Source organism: Rousettus aegyptiacus, unplaced genomic scaffold (assembly GCF_014176215.1).
Source record: "Rousettus aegyptiacus isolate mRouAeg1 unplaced genomic scaffold, mRouAeg1.p scaffold_m13_p_1, whole genome shotgun sequence".
NCBI classification, from domain to species: Eukaryota; Metazoa; Chordata; class Mammalia; order Chiroptera; family Pteropodidae; genus Rousettus; species Rousettus aegyptiacus.
Window position 1 is genome coordinate 91,477,588 of NW_023416284.1, and position 24,747 is coordinate 91,502,334.

The 24,747-nt window shown below is 41.4% G+C and overlaps 1 protein-coding gene and 1 pseudogene across 4 annotated transcripts; one reads left to right on the forward strand and one right to left on the reverse strand.

The window, feature by feature from the left end:
- Positions 1 to 5,401: 5,401 nt before the first annotated feature.
- Positions 5,402 to 24,714, reverse strand: VPS52 (VPS52 subunit of GARP complex). Of its 4 annotated transcripts, XM_016147009.2 has the most exons (20): positions 24,332 to 24,713; positions 23,410 to 23,494; positions 23,208 to 23,260; positions 22,943 to 23,018; positions 22,685 to 22,752; positions 22,210 to 22,385; positions 21,700 to 21,850; positions 21,306 to 21,406; positions 21,073 to 21,205; positions 20,880 to 20,937; positions 20,398 to 20,531; positions 19,756 to 19,911; positions 19,146 to 19,264; positions 18,684 to 18,807; positions 18,303 to 18,398; positions 18,085 to 18,192; positions 17,794 to 17,859; positions 6,682 to 6,793; positions 6,336 to 6,454; positions 5,402 to 6,139 (listed from the first exon to the last, which is right to left on the reverse strand). In XM_016147009.2, the coding sequence occupies exons 1-20, from the start codon at positions 24,419 to 24,421 to the stop codon at positions 5,993 to 5,995; spliced, it is 2,172 nt and encodes a 723-aa protein (XP_016002495.1). In that variant the 5' UTR covers positions 24,422 to 24,713; the 3' UTR covers positions 5,402 to 5,992. The 4 variants fall into 4 exon arrangements, with proteins under 4 accessions (XP_016002495.1, XP_036094637.1, XP_016002499.1 ...); XM_036238744.1 differs by lacking the exon at positions 19,756 to 19,911 and having other exon boundaries at positions 5,404 to 6,139; positions 24,332 to 24,714; XM_016147013.2 differs by lacking the exon at positions 23,410 to 23,494 and having other exon boundaries at positions 5,404 to 6,139; positions 24,332 to 24,712.
- On the forward strand, positions 16,767 to 16,885 carry LOC118606755 (annotated as a pseudogene).
- Positions 24,715 to 24,747: the final 33 nt, after the last annotated feature.

Genomic DNA, 24,747 nt, shown 5'->3' on the forward strand with positions numbered 1-24,747 from the left:
ATTAAGGGGCCAACCAGAGGTCAAGGAGCAATTCCTTGCCCTATCCTAATAGAGATGTCCTACACTGCATCTCAGGATATAAATGAGAGGACAGTGTATTCTCAGATCTTCCCTGTGCAGATGCAGGGAAGAAATGAAGAAACATAGTCAGGAGGAAACCTCCTGACTATTAGCTCCAGGCCTGGCCCATCCATGTTCCCTTCAAGGAGTGGCTGTTTCTCTCCTACATGTGAGTATATCGAGACTTCTCAGGTACCCGGTTGAGAGCTCTGGACCCTGAGTGAGCATGGTCATCTCAGCAGCTGTGTCCTGAGTTTCTTCCACCAGACCCATGTCCCAACAGCAGTGTCAGCCTCCTCTGACTCTGATTTAGATCCTGAAATTAATGGTGAAACATGATCCTAATTCTATTTGAGAGACAATAGGATATCACAGTTCCATATACTCCTGACTCCTTCCTTTCCCCAAACCCAATGTAATATATACCCGAAAACATACATTAAAATATATAAAACAGAATTTGACAAAATTAAATGAAAAAAAAATTAAATCCATGTTCATAGTGGAAAACTTTGGCATATGTTTTTCAACAACCAATAGGAAAAAAACACACAAGGAAAGATCACTGAGGACACAGAACATTTGAAGAACACAATAACAACTTGACCTATTTGACAAATATAGAGCGTTTCCCCCAATGGCAAAATAATCCACATTTTTTGTACATCACATTTTATTTACCAAAATTATACCATGCCGTGTCACAGAACAAGCTTCCAAAAAAGGTCAAAGGATTGAAACCATTAAGTATATGTTCTCAGAAAGGTAGAAGTCAATAATAAAATGATAAAAAAAAAATTAAACTGCTTAGACATTGAGCAATATATTTCTAAATAACCCTTGGAATAAGGACAATACAATAATAATAATAGAAAGATAAAACATATCAAAACTTGTTAGATACAATTAAACATTGTTTAGAGGGAAATTTACATCATTAAATCTATATGTTAGGAAAGGAGACAGGGCTAAAAATTAGTGATTTCAGATTCATCTTGAGACCCTAGAAAAAGGTGAGCATATCAAACTCCAACACAGCAACTAGGAGAAATAATAAAGAAATGAAATCGATAAAAAGAAAAAGTTCAATAAAGAATTTAACAAAGTGAAAAAAAGAGGCAGTTACTGGAAAGGATTAAGCAGTCAATATGTGGCAGTTACATTATTGTCACTCAAGAAGGGCTTACAGAGGATGTGGACACTCGCCTTGGAGCAGACTGGTCCAGCAGCTCTGCAGACCCCACCCTGAGTGGAGTGAGGTGAGAAGATTGAGAAGGGGAAAGGAGAGTCTCTAAAGGCTGCATGTGTGCATGTGTGCGTGCGTTGTGTGTAAACTAGACATGGCTTAACCCATCTACGTGCTGTAGCATACCCCATACGGTAGGGTGGGAGCAGTCTGCTCCAAGGGGAGGAGTATTTTGTCATCAACATTGTAGAATTACTGATGCATAATAACAATAAAAGTCAGTTTTAGTATTATAAAATTCTCTAAAGATAACACACCCTCCTTCCCTCCTGTGCTTGGCAAGCTGAATCCTGAGTGGCCCATGTGAGTAAACAGTCCCTCCTCTCCCAGATTGGGAGCCCCATGGGAACCCATGGCAAGTGAGGATTATTTTGCACCTAGTAGTGTAGCTTTGTGCAGCATAATTTTGTATAGGAAAGGTGTTTCCTATATATCTGATGAATGAATAACTGAATTAATTGTGAAGGTGAGAAAATATGGGCAGAAATTACAAAAGCAAGCATTTAGTTCGAACACAAAGAAAACCTTCCCAATTACCATGGCTGTAAAATAATGCAAAACCTAAAACTACCATTTCATCAGAGATCTAGCAGTTCTTAACCTTTTTTTCCTTTGAAAATCTTTGGCATTCTGGTGAAGTCTATGGAGTCTCACAATATTTTTCAACTGCATAAAATAAAAGGATTACAAAAGAAAACAATTATACTGAAGTACAGTTATCAAAATAAAAAAACAAATTTGTGATGATCAGATCTAGCAGTGCATCTAACCACGACCATAATTACAAAGTAATGACGAGCACATATGGCATCGTGAAATTTCTGCAACTGCAAGGTGATATAAAAAGTCTGTGATTTCTGTTGGTGACACAGTCACTTCTAACACTGCCGTGGTTTGTTATTTTTGTCATCAGAGGATATGTTAAATTTCAGTTTGTGGTTAGTAAAAATAAAATGTGATTTTTCCCCATCCTCATTCACAGATCCTTTGGGGTCCTAAGTAAGAGCCTGGCAGTAGAGCCAGCGATGTGTCAGAGGGGAAAGAGGGCTAGGTCAGGAGAACATGTCGCTTCCTGCCCACAGGCCTTCTGACCCTTGGTGCCTGCTACCTACATCCTGGAACTGTTCTTGCTTCTGTCCTTTTCCAAAGCCTGCCTGTTCAGCTTTCCCTTCAGTTTTATAAATATCTTTACAATAATTTACTTACTTCTCGGAGTTAATTTGTTGTTTCTCTATAGCCAGAGCTTCCTCAGTTCCAGGACTCCCAGTTGAAGTCATGGAACAAAGGGTGCATGTGAGCACAGAAGGTTCAAGTCACTGAGTGGCTGAGTGATATTGGGCTCAATACTTAATCAAGTATATGAAATGGGAAGAACAGCTCCTCACAGGGTATGTGTGTGAATTCAGCGAGATGAAATGTCTGCTCTATGAGATCAGGACTTCGATTTTTTTCTCTGCTGAATCCACGGTGTCTATCACAGAACACAGAGAAACGGATCACTAAACATGTCTTGGTTTAATGAATACTGTATCTGAAAACACTCCACAAACTCTAAAATGCAACATGAATTGCTGTATCGATGATTCCCAGACAAAGCTGATCTCTATTCTTCCCCTAAAAGTTTTGTCTTGGTCTTGCTTCCTCCTTCTTTCCTGGACTCTTTTGCCCTAAATCTATGTTGGAACCTAGACAATTTGCCTGCTTCCCCTAATGCCTGCTTTCCTGAAACCAGAAAAGCCACCATTATTAAGTAGAGGGGCAGTAGGATGGGAAGGAGGATGTCCCTCATTCTTTTTGTCCTCAGAGTACATCTTTACATTCAATAGTTCTGAGATGAGCACACCCATATCATGCAGAAACAGAGCTGTCGAACACTGAGTAAATGTTTTCCAGAGAGCCCAGGTAGGAAATAACTCGGGGCAAACTCAGGGCACAGATATGGACAAATAGAGGGAAATGGTTTTGTGGGGGTGCTGTTCCAACCCATGAGGATACCTCCAAGACCTTATACGAAACTAGGGAAGGACAGGGACACTTGTATCAGTTACAGGCACAGTTCTTAGAGATTAGCAAAGGAAAGGAGGATATTGGCACAGCCTTGTCCTATTGAGTGATCAGATGTTTCTGGGTCTGTTAGGCCCAGCAAAAGGAAAGAAGTGAAGGAGAAAGTTGAGGGGCAGTGATGTTTGTGAAAAGAGTTTCATCCTGGAGATCACAAGGTCCCACCTAAGCCACAGGACTGAAGGTTTTTAGGCTGAAGAGTCCCCGGCACTTCAGCAGGAAGGCGGTGTGGGAGAAGCTATACACAGTCTTCTTGAGCAAAAAAGGCAGCAAGACTGTGAGCAGAGAACAACTCCATCTCTTGGTCGATGCTGCCCCCTAGAGGTATCGTCAGCAGAGATATTGCGGTTCCCTTTCACGCTATGCTGTCTCCTTTCCATCCCAGGACTGTTGGGTCAGTTTCTTTGGCTCTCCAGGGTAGTTCAGTGTCCCTGAAATCTGTGTGCTCTAACTTAACTTGAATGCCTCCAGGTTGCAGAAACACAAGTCTCCTCAAACTTTAGTACTGCCCCTCAGTGAGGCCTGCAAAAAACCGCTCCTATCAGTCAAATCTGAATATTAGGTTTCAGGATGAATGGAAGGGAAGGTCAGAAACCGCAAAAACAAGGTGCCCGCCTGCACAGCCTTTCTTACATCTGAGCATTAGTTGGCGTAGGTGACGTAGCCTGTCTCCCTCACAGGGTACACAGTGACCATTTCTCTGGGAACCTGCTTCCTTTGTCAAAGCAGCCTGGTCTTCCCCTGTCCAAGTCCCAAACCCTGGGCCCTTCTCCTGTCCTCGCGATGAGGCCAAATATGAGAACATTTGGTCCCCCAAGGTTGAAACCTAGAAGTGAGGTACGGGTGTAGGTGAGGAACAAGAAGCAGGAACAGATTCCCCGGGCCGCCGCCCGAGATGAGCTTTCGTTCTCTGGAAGCCCAGCACAGCACCATTTAGCATGGGACAAGCATAAAGGCAGGCCTGGGGTGGAGAGTCAGGCAGGGTAAAACTGGAAGGAGTAAAGGGAAAAGGGAAAGCGGTGGTGGCAACGGGTGAGGTCAGTTAAAGACGCTGCTCTGGTTCCGCCCCCGAGGGCATTTGAACCAATCAGGAGTTGTTCAGTCCCCCAACATCAAGCTCCAGCTCAGCCCCGTCCCCTGCACTTCAGCATTGGGCGCCAAGATGCTCAGTGATGAAGTGAAATCTCTGAGATACGGTTCCCAAGGCCAATCAGAGAGGTGCTCTGAGAGACCAGACGAGAAACCCCTTTCCCCCACCAAAGAAAAAAAAGTCGGAGCGGAATAAGGTAGCGCCCTCGGCTGCAACCGCTCTAGCTTCGCCTTAGAAGGTACCAACCTTCCCTTTACCGCACGCGCAACTGTGCTATCACGCACCCAGCATTCTGACCAAGCGCAGCGACCCTGAGGTCACCTCCTCTCCCTGCCCGCAACCAGAGGGCATAAGCTGGAAACAGAAACTGCTTTCTTCCCACCACTCACGGGGACCTGGGAGGGAGTCATTAGGCCGCAGGGGAGGAGGAATCAGAGAAAAAAATTACCGTTTCCTGTCTGCCAGCGTCTTCCCCCATAGGGCTTAAAGGCACCTCATGTCCCCAGTCTAGAGTGTAAGTTCAAATGAGTGTATAAGCAGGGGGCAAGAGGAAGTCTCCAAGTCAAATAAAGATATGGATAAGATGGAGACCCTGCAAAGCTGGCCTATCCTTGACCCAGTTGTCAGTTCAAGGGGAGCAGGATACAAGGAGAGCTTATATGGGAGATCCAAGGTAGCTGCCCTTGGGGTACTGCCTGCGGCTGTAACCTGTAACGTTCTCAGCCTTTTAACCAGGGGCCACCTCCCTCCACCAGGTCGGTTGCTCATTAAACAGTCCTTACCCTAAAACCAATGCAGCCACTTTGGCCTAAAGCAGCTAGAGGTTACACGTGTGCCCCTACTTTCTAGGCACCTACCAGAAGGCAGTCAGAAAGGGAAGGTGACCCTAGAGCAGGGATGGGGCTACTTGAAGGCCCCAGGAGGAAGAAATGGGAGAAGAGTATTGTCATGTTGTCATATTAAATATTTATTGTTCTCTACAGACTGACCTTGGAGTACCTCTCAAGGCAGGAGGAGGACTGGTTAGTGTCCAAGTTGCTGAGATCTTAGGTCAAAAAGCTACAGAAATCATTTTGAATGAAAAAATAATGACTTGGAGAAAGTCTTCAGTTGCCACCAATTCCAAGAGCTGAGGCTTCACACCTCAGGACATGGTGACAAGAGTTGAGTGAACTGGAGAATGAGGCAGTGAAGGTTTTACTGGAGGAAGAGAGACGAGCCTTGGGTTTTTTTGTTGTTTGTTTGGGGGGCGGGGGTGGGAGGGTGACAAAACTGGGAAAATGAAAAACGTCATTTTGAAAGCCTAGAGGGAGGCGGTCCTGGGAAACTTGAAGATAACTGGAAGATTCAGAAAGCCAAGGGGATCCGGCTTACTCTGATGAGGCAGGATCTTGGGAAAGAAGGCAGGGGGCGGCATGTCAAGGACCTGAGAGGCAAAGGGAAAACTGAAAAGCGGGGTGACCAGGTGAAAAAGGGTTATGGAATGGGGTAGAAGAGTCCTTGGAGAAGGCTGGTTGATCCCAGGGTCTGGCACATCAGAAGTTGGGCTTGTGCTTCTTGAGTTCCACCATGAGGTGGTGAATGTTGATGAGCTCAGCCCGGGCAGGAAGAGCCCGGAGCTGGGGCTGAGACAGCACCCGGTGGAAGCGATGATAGAGCTGGATCAGCTGGGTCAATGCTCCCTGGTCAGAGAAAGTCAAGGAGGGGTCAGACTATGGGGAGGTGCTAAGGATGATTACGAATCAGGTTAGGGCTCATCCAGAACTTTGGGCACAGCTGGTAGTTGAAGATCAAGGATCACTTGGATGATGCTGAGCCCAGGAGAAAAAGGGGAGGAAAATTATGGGGTATGAGTAGGGGCTGAGAGCAGCAGGTCACCTGAATGATACTAGTTCCATTTCTGAAGTTGGTGAAACTCCGCATTACATCCTGACTCAGAGACTCCACCGATGATTTCCAGGAACTACCAAAGCCACGGATCAGCTGAGTAACTCGGGCTGACAGCAGGAGGAAAGAGATAGTATCAGACAGGGACTAGGCTAAGTGATCTGCGACCCCACTAAATCTCTTCCAAGACACATGCATCCTCACCACCCAACCCCTCTTTTCTGGTGTTCTCCCAGCCCATTCTTTCCTACTCCACCCACTCTCCATGTAATCCACATTCTCTCATTTTTCTTTTCCAGTCACCACTGACCCCATCACTACCACAGCATCCTCATACCTTCTTCCCCTCGAAGTCGCTCAGCCTGTCCACGCTCAATCAAAGCCTCAGCTTCCTTCACAAATGCCACCAGACCCCCAAAAGGGGGAGACAGCAATTCTTCAATGAATTCCTGAAAAGCAGGGAGTTGAGTGTCTTGGTGTCAAGGGATTATCCCAATTCTGGCATCATGACCAGCTAAGTCCTTAGAACATTCCCACAGCAGAACGATAAACTCTGAGAAGGTCATACACTTTAAGGAACTGCTGGTCCTAAAAGAGGTATGGGAAATCTTCAAGGATCCCCTCCTCAAAAACGAACAAACAAAAACCAGAAAGTAAACTTGAGCTAAGAGCAGAAATTGGGGTGAGCACTGGAACCAGAGGGATGAGCACTGGGAGAGGCAGGGCTACCAAAAGGCAAACAGCCATGGCAATTCTGCTTTCTGGAAACTGAGCCTGATGCCAGCCTCAAGCGGGGAAGCTGAGCCTAGGTCTCTCGCGAGAGCCACGAAGACATGCCGATGTAGACCCACGTGGATGGCATCTTTCAGCTATTGCAAAAGCAGAGGCAAATCCTCTTAATCCCAATTTAGGCCCATATGATCGACTCCCCCGCACCCCCTCCACGCATTTAAGATCAAGCAATGAACTCAAAGATCACCAGACACGTAAGAAAGTATTGCAAGTCAGTATAGCAATGGACTTAGACCTCCAAAAACTGCCAACATTAGAACTGTCAGATACATAGCAGTTCTATGAAATTTCTGTATGAAATGCTTAAAAAAGTTAAAGTCACAGAGATGACCCATTAACAAGATTACGAATCTTGAGAGTTGAAACAAATGAAATTTTTTAGAAATGGTTTAAAATTTTGTAATGTTTTAAATTTTAAAAAGTCAACAGGCTAAATAGAAGATTAGAAATACCTGAAGAATGATACAGCAAACTGTAATTTATAACTGAAGAAATGACTCAGAATGCAGCACAGACAGATAAGGAGATGGAAATTTTTGAGACACTGAAAGGTATAGAAATCTAACTAATGGATCTCGGCAGTGATCACTTGATGGCTACTGACAAAAAAATGAGCCAAGAAGACAATATGTACCCTAAAGGAAGTACACATTACTACTTCTCAAATATCCTTGCAAAAAGATTATAATTGGAATTTGACCAAGCCTTTCCATTTAACTACTCATTTATAGAAAAAGAGGAACAGTTGAGCCACATCAAGAAATGCAGTCAGCAAAATGCACTGTAACATCACTCTACATGATAAATGACTCAGTTTCTACCACAAATAAATTTCAAAGAGGGTGGGGCAAAAATTAAGGGAAATCTACAGATTAAAAAGAGACATACATAGGGACTGTATATGGATCTGATTTGAAACATAAAAATTATGCCATAACTAGGGAAATTTGAACACTAGCTATTTTAAATGTGATTTTTTTAACATGTGATAACATTGTGATTTTTAAAACACATTCTGAAAAGATGAAGTGATAATGATGTATATGATTTAATTCAAAATAACTGTAGGGAGGGAGCACGGAAAGAGGATGAGTAATGGGTGTTGATTCTGATGAAAGAAAATTATCTGAGTTGTTACTAGTTGAAAACCTGTGATAGTCCCAGAGGGTTTATTCTGCTATTCCACTTTAGCATATAGACTTGAAATTCCCCACAATAAAAAGTAAACTTTTTTTTTTTCCAATGGAAGGGAAAACAGAAAAAAAAAAAAAACTGGGGATAGTAAGATCTGGTAAGGTAAAAGTGAGACTTTCATCCCATTTAAAAATAAACTACTTCCATTTAAATATAAAATCTTTTCCCACTCTTCCCACAAAATATTCACTTACATCCACTGAAGGGAACTAATATGAGACTAGGGATACACCTCCAAGTATGGATCTTTCTATAAGCAAGGAATCTATCTTTGTGATGTGATTTTTGACAAAGATTAAATAATCATAAATCATGCCTATGTTTACATATTTAGTACCTGTATTTTATTGTTTTAGATCTTATATTTAGGTCTTTGATCCACTTTAAGTTAGTTTTTGTGTATGGTATCAAATAGCAGTCTAGTTTCATTCCTTTGCACGTGGCTTTCCAATTTTCCCAGCACCATTTATTGAAGAGGCTTTCTTTTCTCCATTGTATGTTTTTGATTCCTTTGTTGAAAATTATTTGCCCACATGTAGATGAGTTTATTTCTGGGTTCTCAATTCTATTTCATTGGTCTATGTGTCTGTTTTTCTGCAATACTATGCTGTTTCGATTACTGTCACTTTGTAGTATAATTTGATATCGGGAAGTGTGATACCTCTGGCTTTGTTCTTTTTTTTCAGGATTGCTTTGGTTATTCACTTTCTTTTGTGGTTCCATAGAAATCTGATGATTTGTTTATTTCTTTAAAGAAAAAAAAAGTCATTGAGATTTTGATGTGTATTGCATTAAATCTGTATACTGGTTTGGTCTTAGAGAGGATATTATGAATTTGACCTCAAGGCAAGGGAAATACAAGTGAAACCATCAACAAAATAAAAAGGCAACGAACTGAATGGGAGAAGATATATGCAAACAACACCTCTGATAAAAGGCTAATATCCAAAATATATAAAGAACTCATATAACTCAACAAAAAAAACAAACAATCCAATTAAAAAATGGGCAGAGGACATGAACAGACACTTCTCCCAAGACATAAAATGGCCAACAGACAGATGAAAAGATGCTCAACTTCGCTAGCTATTAGGGAAATGGAAATTAAAACCACAATGAGATACTACCTCACACCTGTTAGAATGGCTATTATCAGTAGGACAAGTGATAACTAGTGGTGGAGATTTTGTGGTGAGAATGTAAACTGCTACAGCCACTGTGGAAAATAGTATAGAGGTTCCTCAAAAAATTAAGAATTGAATTACCATATGACCCAGCAATCCTCCTTCTGCATATATACCTGAAAATTTTGAAAATATTTATTCATAAAGATATATGTACCCCTGTGTTCACTGCAGCATTATTCACGGTGGCCAAGACATGGAAACGACGGAAATGCCCTTCTGTAGATGATTGGATAAGGAAGACGTGGTACATATATACAATGAGATGTTACTTAGCCATGAGAAAAGGTGAAATACTGCCATTTGTGACAACATAGATGGATTGAGAATATCATTCTAAGCAAAACAAGTCAGGCAGGAAAAATCAAGAACCATGTGATTTCACTCATATGTGGAGTATAAATCTGAAAGCAACAAATGAACAAGACAAACAAAAACTCAGAGACACAGACAATAGTACAGTGGTTACCAGAGGAAAAGGAGGGAAAGAAAGGTAGAAAAGGGGGTCAAATACATGGTGACAGGAGATTTCACTTCGGGTGGTGAACACACAATGCAACATACAGATGATGTATTATAGAATTGTACACATGAAACCTATATACTTTGATTAACCAATGTCACTCAAATAAATCTAATTAAAAAGTTTTAAAAGATTAAATAACCAAATTCAACCTATTAGAGTTACCTAAATGCTATAACCCACACATAGTCTTAACAATGTAACAGTGGGGGGCACAGGAAGCAGACTGGAAAGGGAAGTTTAGCTAATAGCAATGACTTGCCCTAACACAATAGGCATGAACCATATGAGCTACTGATCACTTGAAATGTGGCTAGTCATAACTGAAATATGCTGTAAGCATAAAATACACATTGTACTTTGGAACTTCACATGGAAAAATTTTTTAAATAACTCATTACTAATTTTTGTTAATTACATGTTAAAATAATATTTTGGACATAGTGCTTTATATAAAAGACTTAAATTCATTTTACCTGTTTCTTTTTAATTTCTAAAATGCAGATATAGAAAATTTTAAATTACTTAAGTGGCTTATTTGTGGCATGCATTATATTTCCACTGGTCAACAATGGTATAGACTTGGTTAAACTTTCTAAGTTCTCTATCCAGCAAAAGAGAATGTTCTCATAGCAGAGGAGTGACCAGAGGGAAACTGAGCTGGGATTTAGCCAGCAATCCTTCCCACACAGTATTAAGCAGCAGCCCACCAAAAAAGACTGGAGCACTGATGACAGCTGGCTTCCCACCCTGGTAAATTCCATGGCGTCTCAGTGGCTCTCCACAGAGTCCACTGGCTTAAATGCTTCTTGTGGGATCAGCGGGTCATGGTGCCTTAGCTGCTCTCAACAGAGTCCACTGACTTAAATGCTTCCTGTGGCATCAGGGAGTCTAGAGAATTGCACTTCTCAAGTCAGAGCTGATATTCCCTTGGGTCACCTAACTGGGCAGGTGAGGAAAATGGTTTTCTTTTTTGTCTAATTACATGTTTATTTTACAAAAAAGAGAGAACAGAATGGGGAAGTTTAACCTACAACTAATCAGATCCCAGAAGAATGAAAGAAAGCAATATTTAAGAAGATAATGGCTGTGAATTTTCCCAAATTAATGAAAAAGTAAATTCAAAGACCCAAGAAACACAAGATTCCACAATATAAAGAGAAATCCACATATAGGCTTCAGAATACTAAAGAAAAAAAAGGGGGGCTCTTTAAGAGAAGTCACACGCTGCCTTCAAAAAACAACATTTAGAACAACAGCAGACTTCTCCACAGTAACAATTTAAGCTAACAGTGGAAAATCATCCTCTACATTTTGAGAGAAAGTAACTTAGAATTTGACAGTAAGCCAGCAAAACTATCTTTTCCTAAGAAATAAAGATATTTATATAAAAACAAAAATGAGATTTATTACCAATAAACTTTCAAAAGAGATTTCTAAGAGTTGCTTCAGGAAGGAAGAAAATGATCCCCAAAAGTTAGCTTGGTGAGCAAATAAGCTGGGAAATATCTATGGAAATTGAAACAAATGGTATCACTATAAAATGATAATTAAAAGTAGGAAGGAAATAAAATGCTGATTAATAATTAGCATGGAAGGCAAGAGGAGGAGGGGAGACTTTGAACATTAAAACACTTAAATGTTTTAAAGGTCATGAATTTTTTGAGAGAGGGGTTAAAAATTAAGTTTAGATGTTAAGCTAAATATGCAAGGTAAAATTTAAAGAACAAATTCTAAAAGAAGGGAGTATGGAATCCAAACTAGAGAAAAAAATAATTTAGGCAGAAAAATAAAGGCAAGATGCACAAATGACACAGGACAAACAGAAACTAAAGATTGTAGAAACAAGTCCAAATGTAACATTAATCATAATAAACATAAATGGATTAAAATCATAAAAGGTGGAGATGATTCAATTGGATTTTCTTTATAACTACTTGCCTTGCCTTTTTATTTTTTATTAATTATTGGGGTGACTAACAAAATCAAGTAAGTTTCAAGTGTATAATTCAACAGTAAGTTGTACATATATTGCAATGTATGTTCGCCACCTAAAGTTAGATTTCCTTCCATCACCAAATATTTGACCTATTTTACCCCTATCAACCTCTCTCCTCTCTCTCTCCTCTCTGGTAACCACCAATCCACAGTCCGTGTCCATGAATCTGTCATGTTTGTTTGTTGCATCACTGGATTTTTAAAAAATTCAGCTATATGCTATCTACACAAGGTTTAAAATGTGAAAATATAAAAAGATTGAAAGTAAAAGAATGGAAATAAATTAACAGGCAAATAGTAACCAAAATAAAGCTGGCAGAGCTATGTTAATATCATCTGTAATAGGCTTTAGGACAAAAAAGACAAAATTATTAAGGCTAAGGTGGGTCATTATATAGTGACAAATACTTCAAGTCACCAGTAAGAGCCAATGATTCTAAACTTTTAAGAATTTAGGTAAACTGGACATGGTTCCATAGTGTAGCAGTTAGCATGTCTGCTTTGTAAGCAGAAGGTCCTGGATTCCCGCCCCAGTGGAGCCACGGTCCATGGTCTACAGCCATGCCACCCTGAACAAGCCTGATGTCTGATTTTGGAAGTTAAGCAGAGTTGGGCCTGGTTAGTACTTGAATGGGAGACCACCTAGGAACATTAATCATAATAACATATAACGTTAATCATAACAAACATAAATAGATTAAAATCATACAAGGCAGAGATGATTCAACTGGATTTTCTTTACAACTACTTGCCTTTTATTTTTTATTAATTATTGGGGTGACATTAATAAAATCAAGTAAGTTTCCAGGCCAGGTGCTGTAGGCGTAAAAAAATAATAAATAAGAAAGAAAAGGAAAGAAAGGAAAATAAAAGAAAGAAAGATGAAAGAAAGAAAGAAAAGAGAGAGAGAGAAAGAATGAATGAATTTAGGTAAACTAAGCTGAAACTATATAAAGCAAAATTTGATAGAACTGCTGGCGAAAAGTGACAAATCTATTAATTTTAAAACACCTCTCTCAATTACTAGTAAGCAAACAAAAATTAACTAGTAAAAATATAATGTGAAAAACACAATTAAAAAATTTGAGCTCCACACCTGACAATTAAAGAATTGATTCTTCTCAAACACACATAGAACGTTTACAAAAGTTGATCATATACCAGGCCACAGCAAATCTAAGCAAATTTCAAAAAATCCATACCAAAAAAACACATTCTCCATTCACAATGCAACTAAGACATTAATAACAAAAGGATAAATAAGAATATTACTTTTGGAAATTTAAAAACTCTTCAAAAATCTCATGGCTCAAAGAAAAAATAATTGAATGACAATAAAACTACTACATAGTCAAATATACTGAATTCAAAAAAACAGCAGAGAGAATTTCATAGTTTTAAATCTTCCCAGATGTTTTTGCTAAGTTCTATGAAACTTTCAAGGAAGAGATTTCAATTGTAAACCGTGTCAGAATAATAAAAAAAGGAATAGTTCCTTCCTACCTCCTTCTCCGAATGCAGGACGACTTTGATACCAAACCCCCACAAGGAGAGTACGTGAAAAGAAAATCACAGGCCAATCTAACCTATGCACAGAGGACCATTCTAAATGAATTAGACCAAATCCAGAATGGTTTAACATTCTAAAATCTACAAATGTCATATACTATATAAAAGATTTAAAAAATAAAGTATGTGATTACCTCAACTGTTGCCAAAAAAAGTGCATATGTTCCTGATTAAAAGTTCAATACCCGCCCATGATTTTTTAAAAAATAGTAACTCTTGGCATAATAGGGATCGAAAGGAATTTTCATAACTTACAATGAGTATCTACAAGAAAAACTACAACATTATTCTTAATGGGGAAATGATAAAAGCATTCCTTTTGAAATTAGGAAAACAGAAGGGTTCTCACTCTCAAAACTTTTATTCAATTATTTATTCATCCTTGTACTGGAGGTACTAGTCAATGTAGCAAGAGAATAAGGACAGAAGGAATTAAAGATGTAAGGATTAGAAAGAAAGAACTTAAAACTCATAATTCATGGATGATGAATACCTACATAGAAACACACACACAAATATCCAGGAACACTATTAGAAATAATTTAGGATGGTGGCTAGCTACATGAGTCAATATATAAAAATCAATAGCATGTCTATACGCAGTTCAGATAAAGAAATTTCTTTTTCAAAACATAATATTTATACGAAATCATCACAGGATATAAAATATAGCACAGGAGATATAGTCAATAATATAGTGATAACTATGCATGGTGCCAGGTAGGTACTAGGTTTACTGAGAGGATCACTCTGTAAATTATATAAATGTCTAACCACTATGCTATATGCCTGAAACTAATATAGTCAACTGCAATTGAAAAATAAAAAAATAATAAAAATTAAAAAAGAAAAAAGATAATGTTTAAGTAACTACAGTTTAGAATAAATTCTAAAAGAATAAAGTAGAAAGTCCAATTAGAGAGAAAAAAAAATGTAGTCATCATTCTTCGTAATTCCTAGTATTATTCCTAATTATTCCTAAATAAATACCAAAATAAATGTAGATCTATTCCTAGTAGGAATAACTACAATAATAACTCTAGGATACTAGTAACTACAAGGAATTTTCTTACCCTGATAAAGGGCATCTATTAAAAAACTTACAGCTGCCTATGGCCATGCCACCCTGAACAAGCCTGATCCTGTCTGATCTCGGAAGCTAAGCATGGTCAGGCCTGTTTAGTGCTTGGATGGGAGACCACCTAGAAAGATTAAGTGCTGTAGGTGTAAAAAGTAAAATATAAGGGATTGTAAGCTGACAAGGTCCTTGCAATCTGTGAGGTCAACCAAGGGTTGCCTCGCCTAAAACAAAACAAAACAAAAAACCTTACAGCTATAATACTCTTAATGGAAGTGATGAAAGCATTCCTTTTAAAATCAGGAACAGGTGCAAATAAATAAATAAATAGGATCAGGAACAGGATAAGGGTTCTCACTATTACCCTTCTATTCAACTATTCAACATTGTCATAGAGGTTCTAGCCAAAACACTAAGAGATCAAATGTAAGAAATTAAAGGCGAAGGATTACAAAGAATTTATTCCTATTAAAATTAAATCTTCATATTATACCTACCTAGAAAAAACACTAACAAAAGATTTACAATGTCCTGGTGCTGAAAATTGTAAAAGATTATCAAAAGATATTAAACAATATCTTTAAAAAAGGAGAGGGAGCCCATGTTCATGGGCAGGAAGTATCGATATCATAAAGTGTCAATTCTTTCAAATAATCTAAATTGATCAATGCAATTTTAACCAAAATCCTAAATGGGTAATTTTTTAAAATTTATTTTATATATATATAGATATAGATAGATAGATAGATAGATAGATAGATAGATAGATAGATAGATAGATGATAGATAGCATGGCTGTAGACTTAAATGGGTTTTTTAAATGTGAACATTTACAAGCTGATTGTAAAATTTATATGGAAAATCAAAAGGCCAATAAAAATCAAGATACTGATGAAAAAGAAGGTAAGAGAATTTGCCCTATAAAACATAATTAAAACTGTATTATAGAGTAGAAAAATTGATCAATAGAACAGAATAAAGGCAACAAAAAAAAGTGAAATTTTGCTATGTGACAGTGACAGCACTGCAGATCAAGTGGAAAAAGAGATTTTCTATAAATGGTTCTGGGCCAATCATTATCCATACAGAAAAAATTAGATTCCTACTTCATATCATATACAAATATTAATTACAACTTAAAAGTAAAAGGGCAAAATTATACAGTATTAAGAATATGTAGTTTATTTTTCTGACCTTGGAGTAACAAGGGATTTCTTAAACAAGACATAAAAATAAAGAAAAGACTAATAAATTAAATCATATTACAACTAGGAATTTGTTCATCAAAAGACAACACAGTTCTTCCAGTAAGTGGCCTGACATGACCTCTGAAAATGGTCTGCTTTTCACTTAACCCAGAAAACCCCACAAAATCATGCAAATCAAGAGGTTCAAATCTTTACGTTCACTTTAAGAACACTCGTGAAACTGCCCAGGCCATCAAGGGTATGCATATCCAAAAAGCCACCAAGTATTAGAAAGTTGTCACTTTATAGAAGCAATGTGTGCCATTCTGTCATTACAATGATAGAGCTGGTATGTGTGCCCAAGCCAAAGAGTGGGGCTAGACGCATGGTTGGTGGCCCAAAAAAAGTGCTTTTTGCTGCACATGCTTAAAAATGCAGAGATAATGCTGAGCTTAAGGGTTTAGATGTGGACCCTCTGGTCACTGAGCACATCCAGGTGAACAAAGCTCCCAGGATGTGGCGCAGAACTTACAGAGCTCATGGGTGGGTTATGCCCTGCCTGAGCTCTCCCTGCCACAGTGAGCTAGATGATCCTTACTGCAAAGGAGCAGACTGTTCCTAAACCAGAGAGGAAGTTGCACAGCAGAAAAAGGTATCCCAGAAGAAACTGAAAAAACAGAAACATATGGCCCAGGAGTAAATTCAGCATCAAATAAATGCCAATGAAAGTAAAAAAGAAAGAAAAAAATGACAACATAAAAAACGTAGAGATAAAACACATATTAAAAGATATCTACAACCTGTATAATTAAAAAATTAGTATGTAAGACTTTATAAAGAACTCATTTTTAAGAGGTTAAATGCTATCACAGACATTTTACAGAAAAGAAAAATTTGGTCTATGGCCCTGCCACCCTGAACGCGCCCAGTCTCATCTGATCTCGGGAGCTAAGCAGGGTTGGGCCTGGTTAGTACTTGGATGGGAGACCACCTAAGAATATTGGGTGCTGCAGGCATTAAAATGAAGAAAAATTTGTATGGCTATTTAACATTTGAAACAATGCACAATCTCATTAGTAACCAGAAAAGTGCAAATCAAGACCCTACTTAGATATCTACCAGAAAAGCAAAGGCAGATTGATAATACCATGTGTTGGAGAAAATATGGCTCAATGAGAATTCTTACATATTGCAAGTAAGGAATAAATTGATACATTCACTTAGGAAAACAATTTGGCATTGTTTCATAAAGTTGAATACTGGTGTTACCCTATAAGCAGCAAGCCTACTCCTATTTCCATGCGAAACTTTTGATAAACTTACCTATTTCTATGTGCACTAAAATACCTAATTGTTATAAAACAATGCTCACCAAAAAAAAAAAAACCTAATTGTTCTTTAATCGATACTCACAAAAACTAGTAATAATCCAAATCTCCTCTTACAGAATATGTTATATTCACATAAGTAACACTATACAACAGTGAAAAATGAACTAGTCATATGTATTAATGTGACAATGTTAGAAAAATTATGCACAAAAAATGCTGTGATTCCGTTTTTATGACACTCAAAAATGAAATTAAATAATTATCGTTTTGGTATACCAAACCTTTTTTTTAAAAAACAAGCATGATAAACATGACATTTAGGTCAACAGGTATCTCTACATGAGAGGCACAGAGATGGAATAAGGGGGAATCCATACTTTGATATTGATTATTGCCAACACGTGTTGTAAGTTCATGGGTATTTATATAATTTTAAAAATATAAAAGAAAATAAAATAGACCAATAATAACAGCATGTAAACCAAGTCATAATTCCAATTCTGTGTACCTGGAGTCCCTATATACACATGCACATGAGCACTGAACTGAAAACAACACACAAATTTGTCCCTTCCTTTTTCCCAGACCACTACCTGTGTCCGAGCATTGAGCAGCTGCTGGAAACTCTCAACTTCTTTGCTGTCATCTGCAGCCCGCTCCTAAGAGAAAACAAGGAGAAATCTTAAGTCTAGGAAGCAACAGCCCCTCACTTGAGGATATCTCCTTGCTCCCACATTTACTGTACATACCCAGACACTATGCCAGACTCCAGAATAAATCACTGAACGAGACCAAGATAAACTCTGCCCTCGTGGAGCTACTATAGTAGTGGGGCAACCCTAATTCTCTGGGTAGAGAAAAAGAAAAGAAGGGGTGTCTGTTACCATCAGCACACCCAGCATCATGTCATAGTTGTTGATCAGAAATACAAGCTGCTCCTTCCTTGAGGAGAACTCAGCTGCCACTCGGAGGACAAAATTCTCCACTTCCACCTGAAAAAGTCGAATGGAAGTGACACAAGAAGGTAAGGGCATATGATCCCTCTTTACACTCCAGCCCACTGCAGCAGCCCTGCTATTGGGCAGTCTGCATTTCCTCTCACCTGTAGCTGCCCCAACAGCTGCATTGTCCGTTCATTAGGAATTGTCTGATTGATGCTGACAAGAGCGGAGGAGAACTCTGCATACCGACGTGTGATCTGGGAGAAAGGTGGGGGAAAGAAATCACACCAAACACCCAGCCCAGCCAACACAACCTCTCAACTCCTCTGGAGCTGGCCAACCAACATCTGCGTGATTCCTTCCTCCGATCCTACAAACAGTGCCTGATACCCCCAAGTGGAACCGCCCTCCTGGACTGGTCCTCACAGTATGACTAAACATCCCACCAAGCCCAACACTATCGTGAACCTAGCCAACCTGTCCCAGTAAAGCTTAGAGCCCTCCCTTTGAGGAAACCCTCTGTTTCCCTTGCCCTCTCTTACATAGTGGGGCCGAGTATCCAGACCCCCAAGACGCTGAGGGTCAGTGCTTCGAACACTCTGGACATTCATCTCCAGAATCAACTCAAACCGTGGCCACAGCAAGGCAAGCACCTGTTCCCAGTACCTGTGGGCTTAACCAGAATCAGTAATCAGCTGGCAAGGAATGTCAAGGTCAGGGGTGGGTGGTGGGGAGTAGACAGTGGGGAACAGGGTGGTGTTTGTGTTAGGGCGTATGTGGGAAATCTGACCACTTCTGGGGCATCCTTCAGATTAATAGCTGATGGCTGGTGGTGGTAGGACTGGGTGTGAATGGTGAGTCAGAAGCAGCAGTACTGCCTCCAGGCAGATGAATGAAAATAGGGTCAATGGTATCAAGTCAGTAGGAGCCCACGGGTCAGGGAACAGTCATGTAAGACCAAAAGTTCAAGGCCAGCAGGGCATCAAGAACAAGAACTCAGAGACCTGTCCAAGGCGGGAACATCCCTCTTTGCTGCAATGTTCCGGAATCGAAGGACGATGTGAATACACAGGAAAACAGCAATGGCATCATAGCAGTCGGCGAGATAGGACTCCAGGTGCTTCTGTGATTTAGGAACAGGCAAAGGATTGACGAAGGTTACTTTGTCTTTCCCAGTGGCTAAAGACAAATGTATGTGTTCCTCTGTGGATATAGCACTGGGAGGGAGGGGGAGTAGGAAGGAAGGAAGGGAGAAATCTGAAAGGGAAATGACCCCTCCTTCCCTGTCCACTGGCCACTCAGGTGGTCCTCCTGCCTTGCTCACCAGAATCTATAATCACAAGCCTATCAGAGCAGAATTCAGGGTGGAAGACCAAGATCTAGGGGCCCCTCAGTTTTCAGATGCTATCCTCTGGGTGTGGATCAGCAGCAGTAGTCGTCTTGGGGACCCCAAGCTTTGAAGGTTTCATGGGGAGTTACACTGTGGGTATGAGGTTTGGCCATTTTAGAATTAGGGGGTCCTAGTTTTAATACCACCAAAGCTTTGACCCTCTTATGGAGCTAATGAAGACTGAGGACACAGGGTCTAAGAGAACAGGAGCAAGGGGATCTTACCAGGGTCATGCTGAGTGTACGGCCCATGACGGCATGGAAGAGGTCATGTGCAGCAGGGCCAGACACAACAAAGAATTCACAGATGAAAAGATATTCGCGGCAGGAATTGTCTAGGAGGGCATAGTGCTGGCTGCGGAAGAGGGCCTCGAATGGATACTAGGATGGGAGGGTAAAGAAGAGAGACAGAGAGATGGATCCCAATACTAACTCCCCATGGATATGGCTGGGCAATCAGCAAAACTGGGTAGTGAGAGCTCAAGAGACACTTCCCATCTAACTCGAGTCTAACTGTGAAAGAGAATCCCGAATGGGTACTGGGGGAGTGGGGGGGTAGGGCAGAAAAGGGGTGCAAGAGAATGGCGCACCCCCACTTGCTGTTGCTATTCCTATATGTACCTCCATACCTGCCTAAATGACATATCCCTCCCCTCAGCTAGTCTCTCCCTCTCAAATGCCCTTAAGTCAATGGTCCTAATCCTCTTCATATCATAGAACACTAGTGAGACAGGAAAAAGCCACTCCCAGGTCCTGGGGGATTAACAGAGGGGCCTGCAGGGTAGGAAGCTCTGACCTTCCCTCCAACCCCCAAGCCCACCCATGCTCAGCATTCCCCTCAGGATTGAAGTTTGTTCCTCCTCCTACCCTCTGTTCTCCCCGCTGGGCAGTGTGGGGCACCAGGATGGGAGCCTCCAGTTCCGTGGGGGAAATAACAGAGCCACGGGTCCCCAAGGTGAAGATGGTGTTTCTACTGCGCAGGGATGGCTTCGAAAAGAATCGTGAAGAGTCAGAGTCAAGGAAAACAATAAGCTTAGAGCTGTAATCAAAGATCAAAGATTTGGTACCCCTGGGGCTTCCAGCAGCCAGACACAGCCTAGATGCCCCTCCTTCCCAGAACTGGGGTCCTATTTCACCTGACATCTGTGAATGGGCTTCAGAGAGCCTCTACACCCCTGACATCATATGCAAAACTGTCAAAATGCTTTTTTCTGGGAAGGATGGCCATAGCCTTCATCACATTCTCAAAGGTCCCACAGAAAAACGTAAGAAGCAATGCCTTGGAGGCTGGGGCCAGAAGCCCCCTCACTCTCCAGGCCTAGCATGAGGGTTCCTCAGCTCTAGGATATCTTTCTTTGCTGTGTCTTCCATGCCCATTAGATCATCCTTCTCAGCGACTTCCTCATACTAGGGAAAAGAGAAAAGAACTGGTAACCACCTCTTGCCACAGCTTGATAAAGCTTGTTTTTACACTGTCCCCCCTGCCCAGCAACAGTCTGCCAGTTCAGATGCCCAGGAATGCCTCTTCCACCTTGGTCTCACCTGCACCTTCATGAGTCGCCCCAGGTAAGAGCGGTAGTAAGACAAGTAGATCTTGCTTAGCGTCTCCACGTACTCATCCCTGATCTCTTTTGCTGTTGCTCTTTCATTACCCAGTAGGAACTGATAGAAGAACCTGGAGGGGACCAGGGACCAGTCAGTCTCCGTGCCTGTCCAAGAGACCAGACACCACACTTGGCTGCTTAAAGCTCAGAGGCCATCCTTCCCAGGGTGACCTGTATTTCAGCAGGGCCGTCTGAGGGATTTGATAGTTGGTCATTGGTTTTCTGAAGGAATAAATCTTCTGAAGGATGAATTCTCGGATCTTCGTCACTGCCTAGACATGGGAGACGAAACACAGGGCATGAAGCTGCAACCTTCTTACTGTTTTGGTGGCACTTAGGAACATGACAAATGTTAAATGTAGGAGGAGGAAGAATGGAGACTATCTCTTTAGTGTTCAGTTAAGAGTCTCAGGGGAACCCAAAGATGTGGAGATGAGCTTTCACAGGAAAAAGCAGGGTGAAGTTCTTGGGGACAGGCTACAATGAGTTCTGCCAGGAAAATCCAGGATGAAGGCTTTGGGGAGGTCGGTTCTAGTAGTTTCGGGGATATCTCCCCACCCTTTACCTTGACCCGGAGCCGGTCGAGCACACCTCTGACGTCTGCGCAGGCTGCTGTGCCTCTAGTCTCCTGTTCTCGGACTGCAGCTGCCTTGGCATCCAGTTCCTGCAGCTGTTCCAGAAACCTGGGCTCTGTCACTGGCACCTCCAGAATTGCCCTGTGTAGCACGGAGGAGTGAGATGGGTTAGGAGGGAGACCTAGACATCCCTAGCCTCCAAATCATATCCCTTACATAGAGCTTCTGCCCCCTCTCCCTTCTTACACTGTATCATACAGCCAGGATAGAGGTACAAAGTTTTCCATTTCTGGACCCTCCTTCACATATAAGCCTTGGACCTGACCTTGGATGACTCTTAATCTTTGCTACCTAAAGCATGCATCAAGGTTAGAAAAAGTTGTCAATCTGACCATCAGTTTCTGGAAGGCACTTGATGACCTGGACCCCAGAAACCCATGTGGTCACCCTAGTTCATCTACTTGTTATAGACATTGTGACCCTTTAAACTAGTAACTCACGTGACCAGAGCAGAGGGCACTACCAGACCATCAACAAGTTCCCCAAGTTTCCCCCGAACTGCCTGGCGGTTTCGAAGTCGAATGTTCATAGCTCCCGACTGTTCCTGCAGCGTCCGGATCTCAGAACTGATGGAGCTGAGGTCACTCTGAAAAGCTCCCAACATCTGCTCCATGCGCTGAGGGAAAAGGTAGATGTTGCTGGAGTGCCACAGGTGGTAGGGGGCAAGTGGGCCACCTAAATGCATTAAGTCTCTAGTATCTATCAATCCAGGAGGGTAGCAGTGACAAGTGAAGGGGTACCCCAAAGGTCACTGGCAAATAACATTAGTTATGGCAGTAACAACAAAAGAGGCTGCTGAGCTCATCCTGCAAGTGACTCAAACTGTCCCCACCTGAGGCTGATGACCTAAAGAATGGTGCCAGAGACCATAATCTGGTTCAAGGTTATCAGGGGTCACAAGCCATGGTTACTAACCTCAAGGACGGCATCACAGGCTGTGATTTGGTTGTGCAGAGATGCTATGTTCTCACTCTCTTGGATATCTGACCCACAGAAAGTCAAGGGGCCTCACCATGAAGTTGGAGATCCTCAGACCTTTAGGGCCTCTCTAATTTCTCCCTGAGGTGACAGAAATCTCAGAGAAAAGATGTCATCCCCAGCTAGGCTCTCTGTACCATGCTCCACAAAATTTCCATTTTAATAACACCACCCTTTTCCTCTGCTGGCGGATACAATCCCGAATAGATTTCTGCTCAATCTGCTGTAGCTCCAGCTCAACCTGTTTTGAATAGTGACGGAGATCCACACCCTGGGAGAACACAGACATGACAGGTCAGTAGGAAGTCACAGTGAAAGGACATTGGAATAGAATCAACAAAGGACTACAGGGTAAGACACTACGATAATATTATAAGTGCAAGAGATTTTCCTTTTTTTTTTCTTTAAGGGGAAGGTAAGTGTGTGTTGGGGGTTAGATTAGTATAATAGAAAGCCTCACCGTTTTAAGAGCTTCCTTTACTAACTCATCCTCCAGATTTGCCTGAATGTGAACTGGAAATAAAAGTTTATTATAAAGGTTCAGTTCCACAGCTCCCTCTTCCCATACTGAACACCTGCACACCAGTGCATGCCTTATAACTTCCAGCCCCCATGCCTCTCAGATTATAGGCACTCTGCATCCACTCCGTGCCATCATTTACCATCCACTTCATCCAGGATAAATTCATCAGAGGTGATGTCCAACTCTCCAAGTTGCAATGGCTCCTGAAGACCAGGACCACCGCCCTGGAGAGAGGTAAGTTAATAAGAAAGGAATACAGAGAAAGAAGAAGAGAAAGAACAAAATGTAACAGGATAATCACCAATCCTTCAAGGAGGAGAGGAGGAACTTTTACTGGGAAGCCATAGATACTGAGTCAAAAAAAAATCCCAAGAGTCTCACATAGTACCCAATCTACTACTTAGGGCTTATGGGCAGGGAAGACGACAGGAGCCAGGCAATCCACAAAGAGAATGGAGGTAGGTGTTCAAAGTAGAAAAATTAGGAGTTGTAGAGGACGAAGCAGAACTTGCAGTTAAATTTAGGAGCCCCCAGATTCTTGTTATCTTAGGTGTTCTATCACAATCCCGCCAAGGAGCTCCAGCCTCTCTAGAAGCATTGGCTAACACACAGTATTTAACTGCTTGCTAAGTGCCATCTTAAGTATACTCATCCATTTAATCATAACCAACCACCTATATGGTAAATATTATTATTTTTCTTCACCTTATAGGTATGGAAATTGATAGCTAGTTAACTTGTCCAAGACCACAGCGTGTAGGTAAAACAGCTATTAGAACACAGCCAGTCTGGCTCCAGAGGCCATGTTCTTAACCTTTACATTACATTGCTTCTCTATGCTGCCCCCAAATCTCGAAGTTAATTAAAAATTGTGGCCCGGGGACCTGAGTCTCGACCATTTTGATCCCCGCTTAGGTTCAGGGCCGACCTGAGGGAGGGGTTCGGAGAGTATCCCCGCTGGCAGTCGAATTCCCACCCTTGCGCCGAAACTCAACCCAGGTTTTACTGACGCGAGGACGACTGGACGAGATTCTGGAGGAGAAATAGCCCCGCGTTCTTACCAGCGAACCCTCCTCCTCCTCCATATCTGAGGCCCCGGACCTCAACACCAGATCCCGGGCCGCTGCAGCCATGGTGGCAGCGGCGGTCATTCCGCACAGCCTCACTTCCGGCAGCTGTCAGACGCCGCGAGTCCGTTCCCTGGAGTGAAACTACAAGTCTTACGGTGTCTTGCACAGGGCGAAGTCGTTCTCAGATATTTGCATTAAATTGTTTGACTCTGGCCTTCCCTTTCGGCTCTAACCACTTCACCCAAGTACAAACGGGAATTAGAAGTCTTAAACACAATCTTAGCTGGAACCTTAGTTGCTCTCGTACCCCAAAACTTTACGAACTATAAAGAGACCACACCGGATGTTGTGGAGACCAATTCAGCCTCTCAGAAGTCGACTCGACTCCTGCGCAAGCCGTTTCCAGA

Bases quoted from the DNA above. Each gene is read 5' to 3' on its own strand.
- VPS52 (XM_016147009.2), bottom strand. From the start codon at position 24,421: ATGACCGCCGCTGCCACCATGGCTGCAGCGGCCCGGGATCTGGTGTTG. The intron at 21,851-22,209 runs GTGAGTTACTAG...CGTGCTACACAG, and splicing joins GTGCCCTCTGCTCTGGTCAC to GGCAATTCTGGAGGTGCCAG. The intron at 6,140-6,335 runs GTGACCTGCTGC...TTCTCTGACCAG, and splicing joins ATGGAACTAGTATCATTCAG to GGAGCATTGACCCAGCTGAT.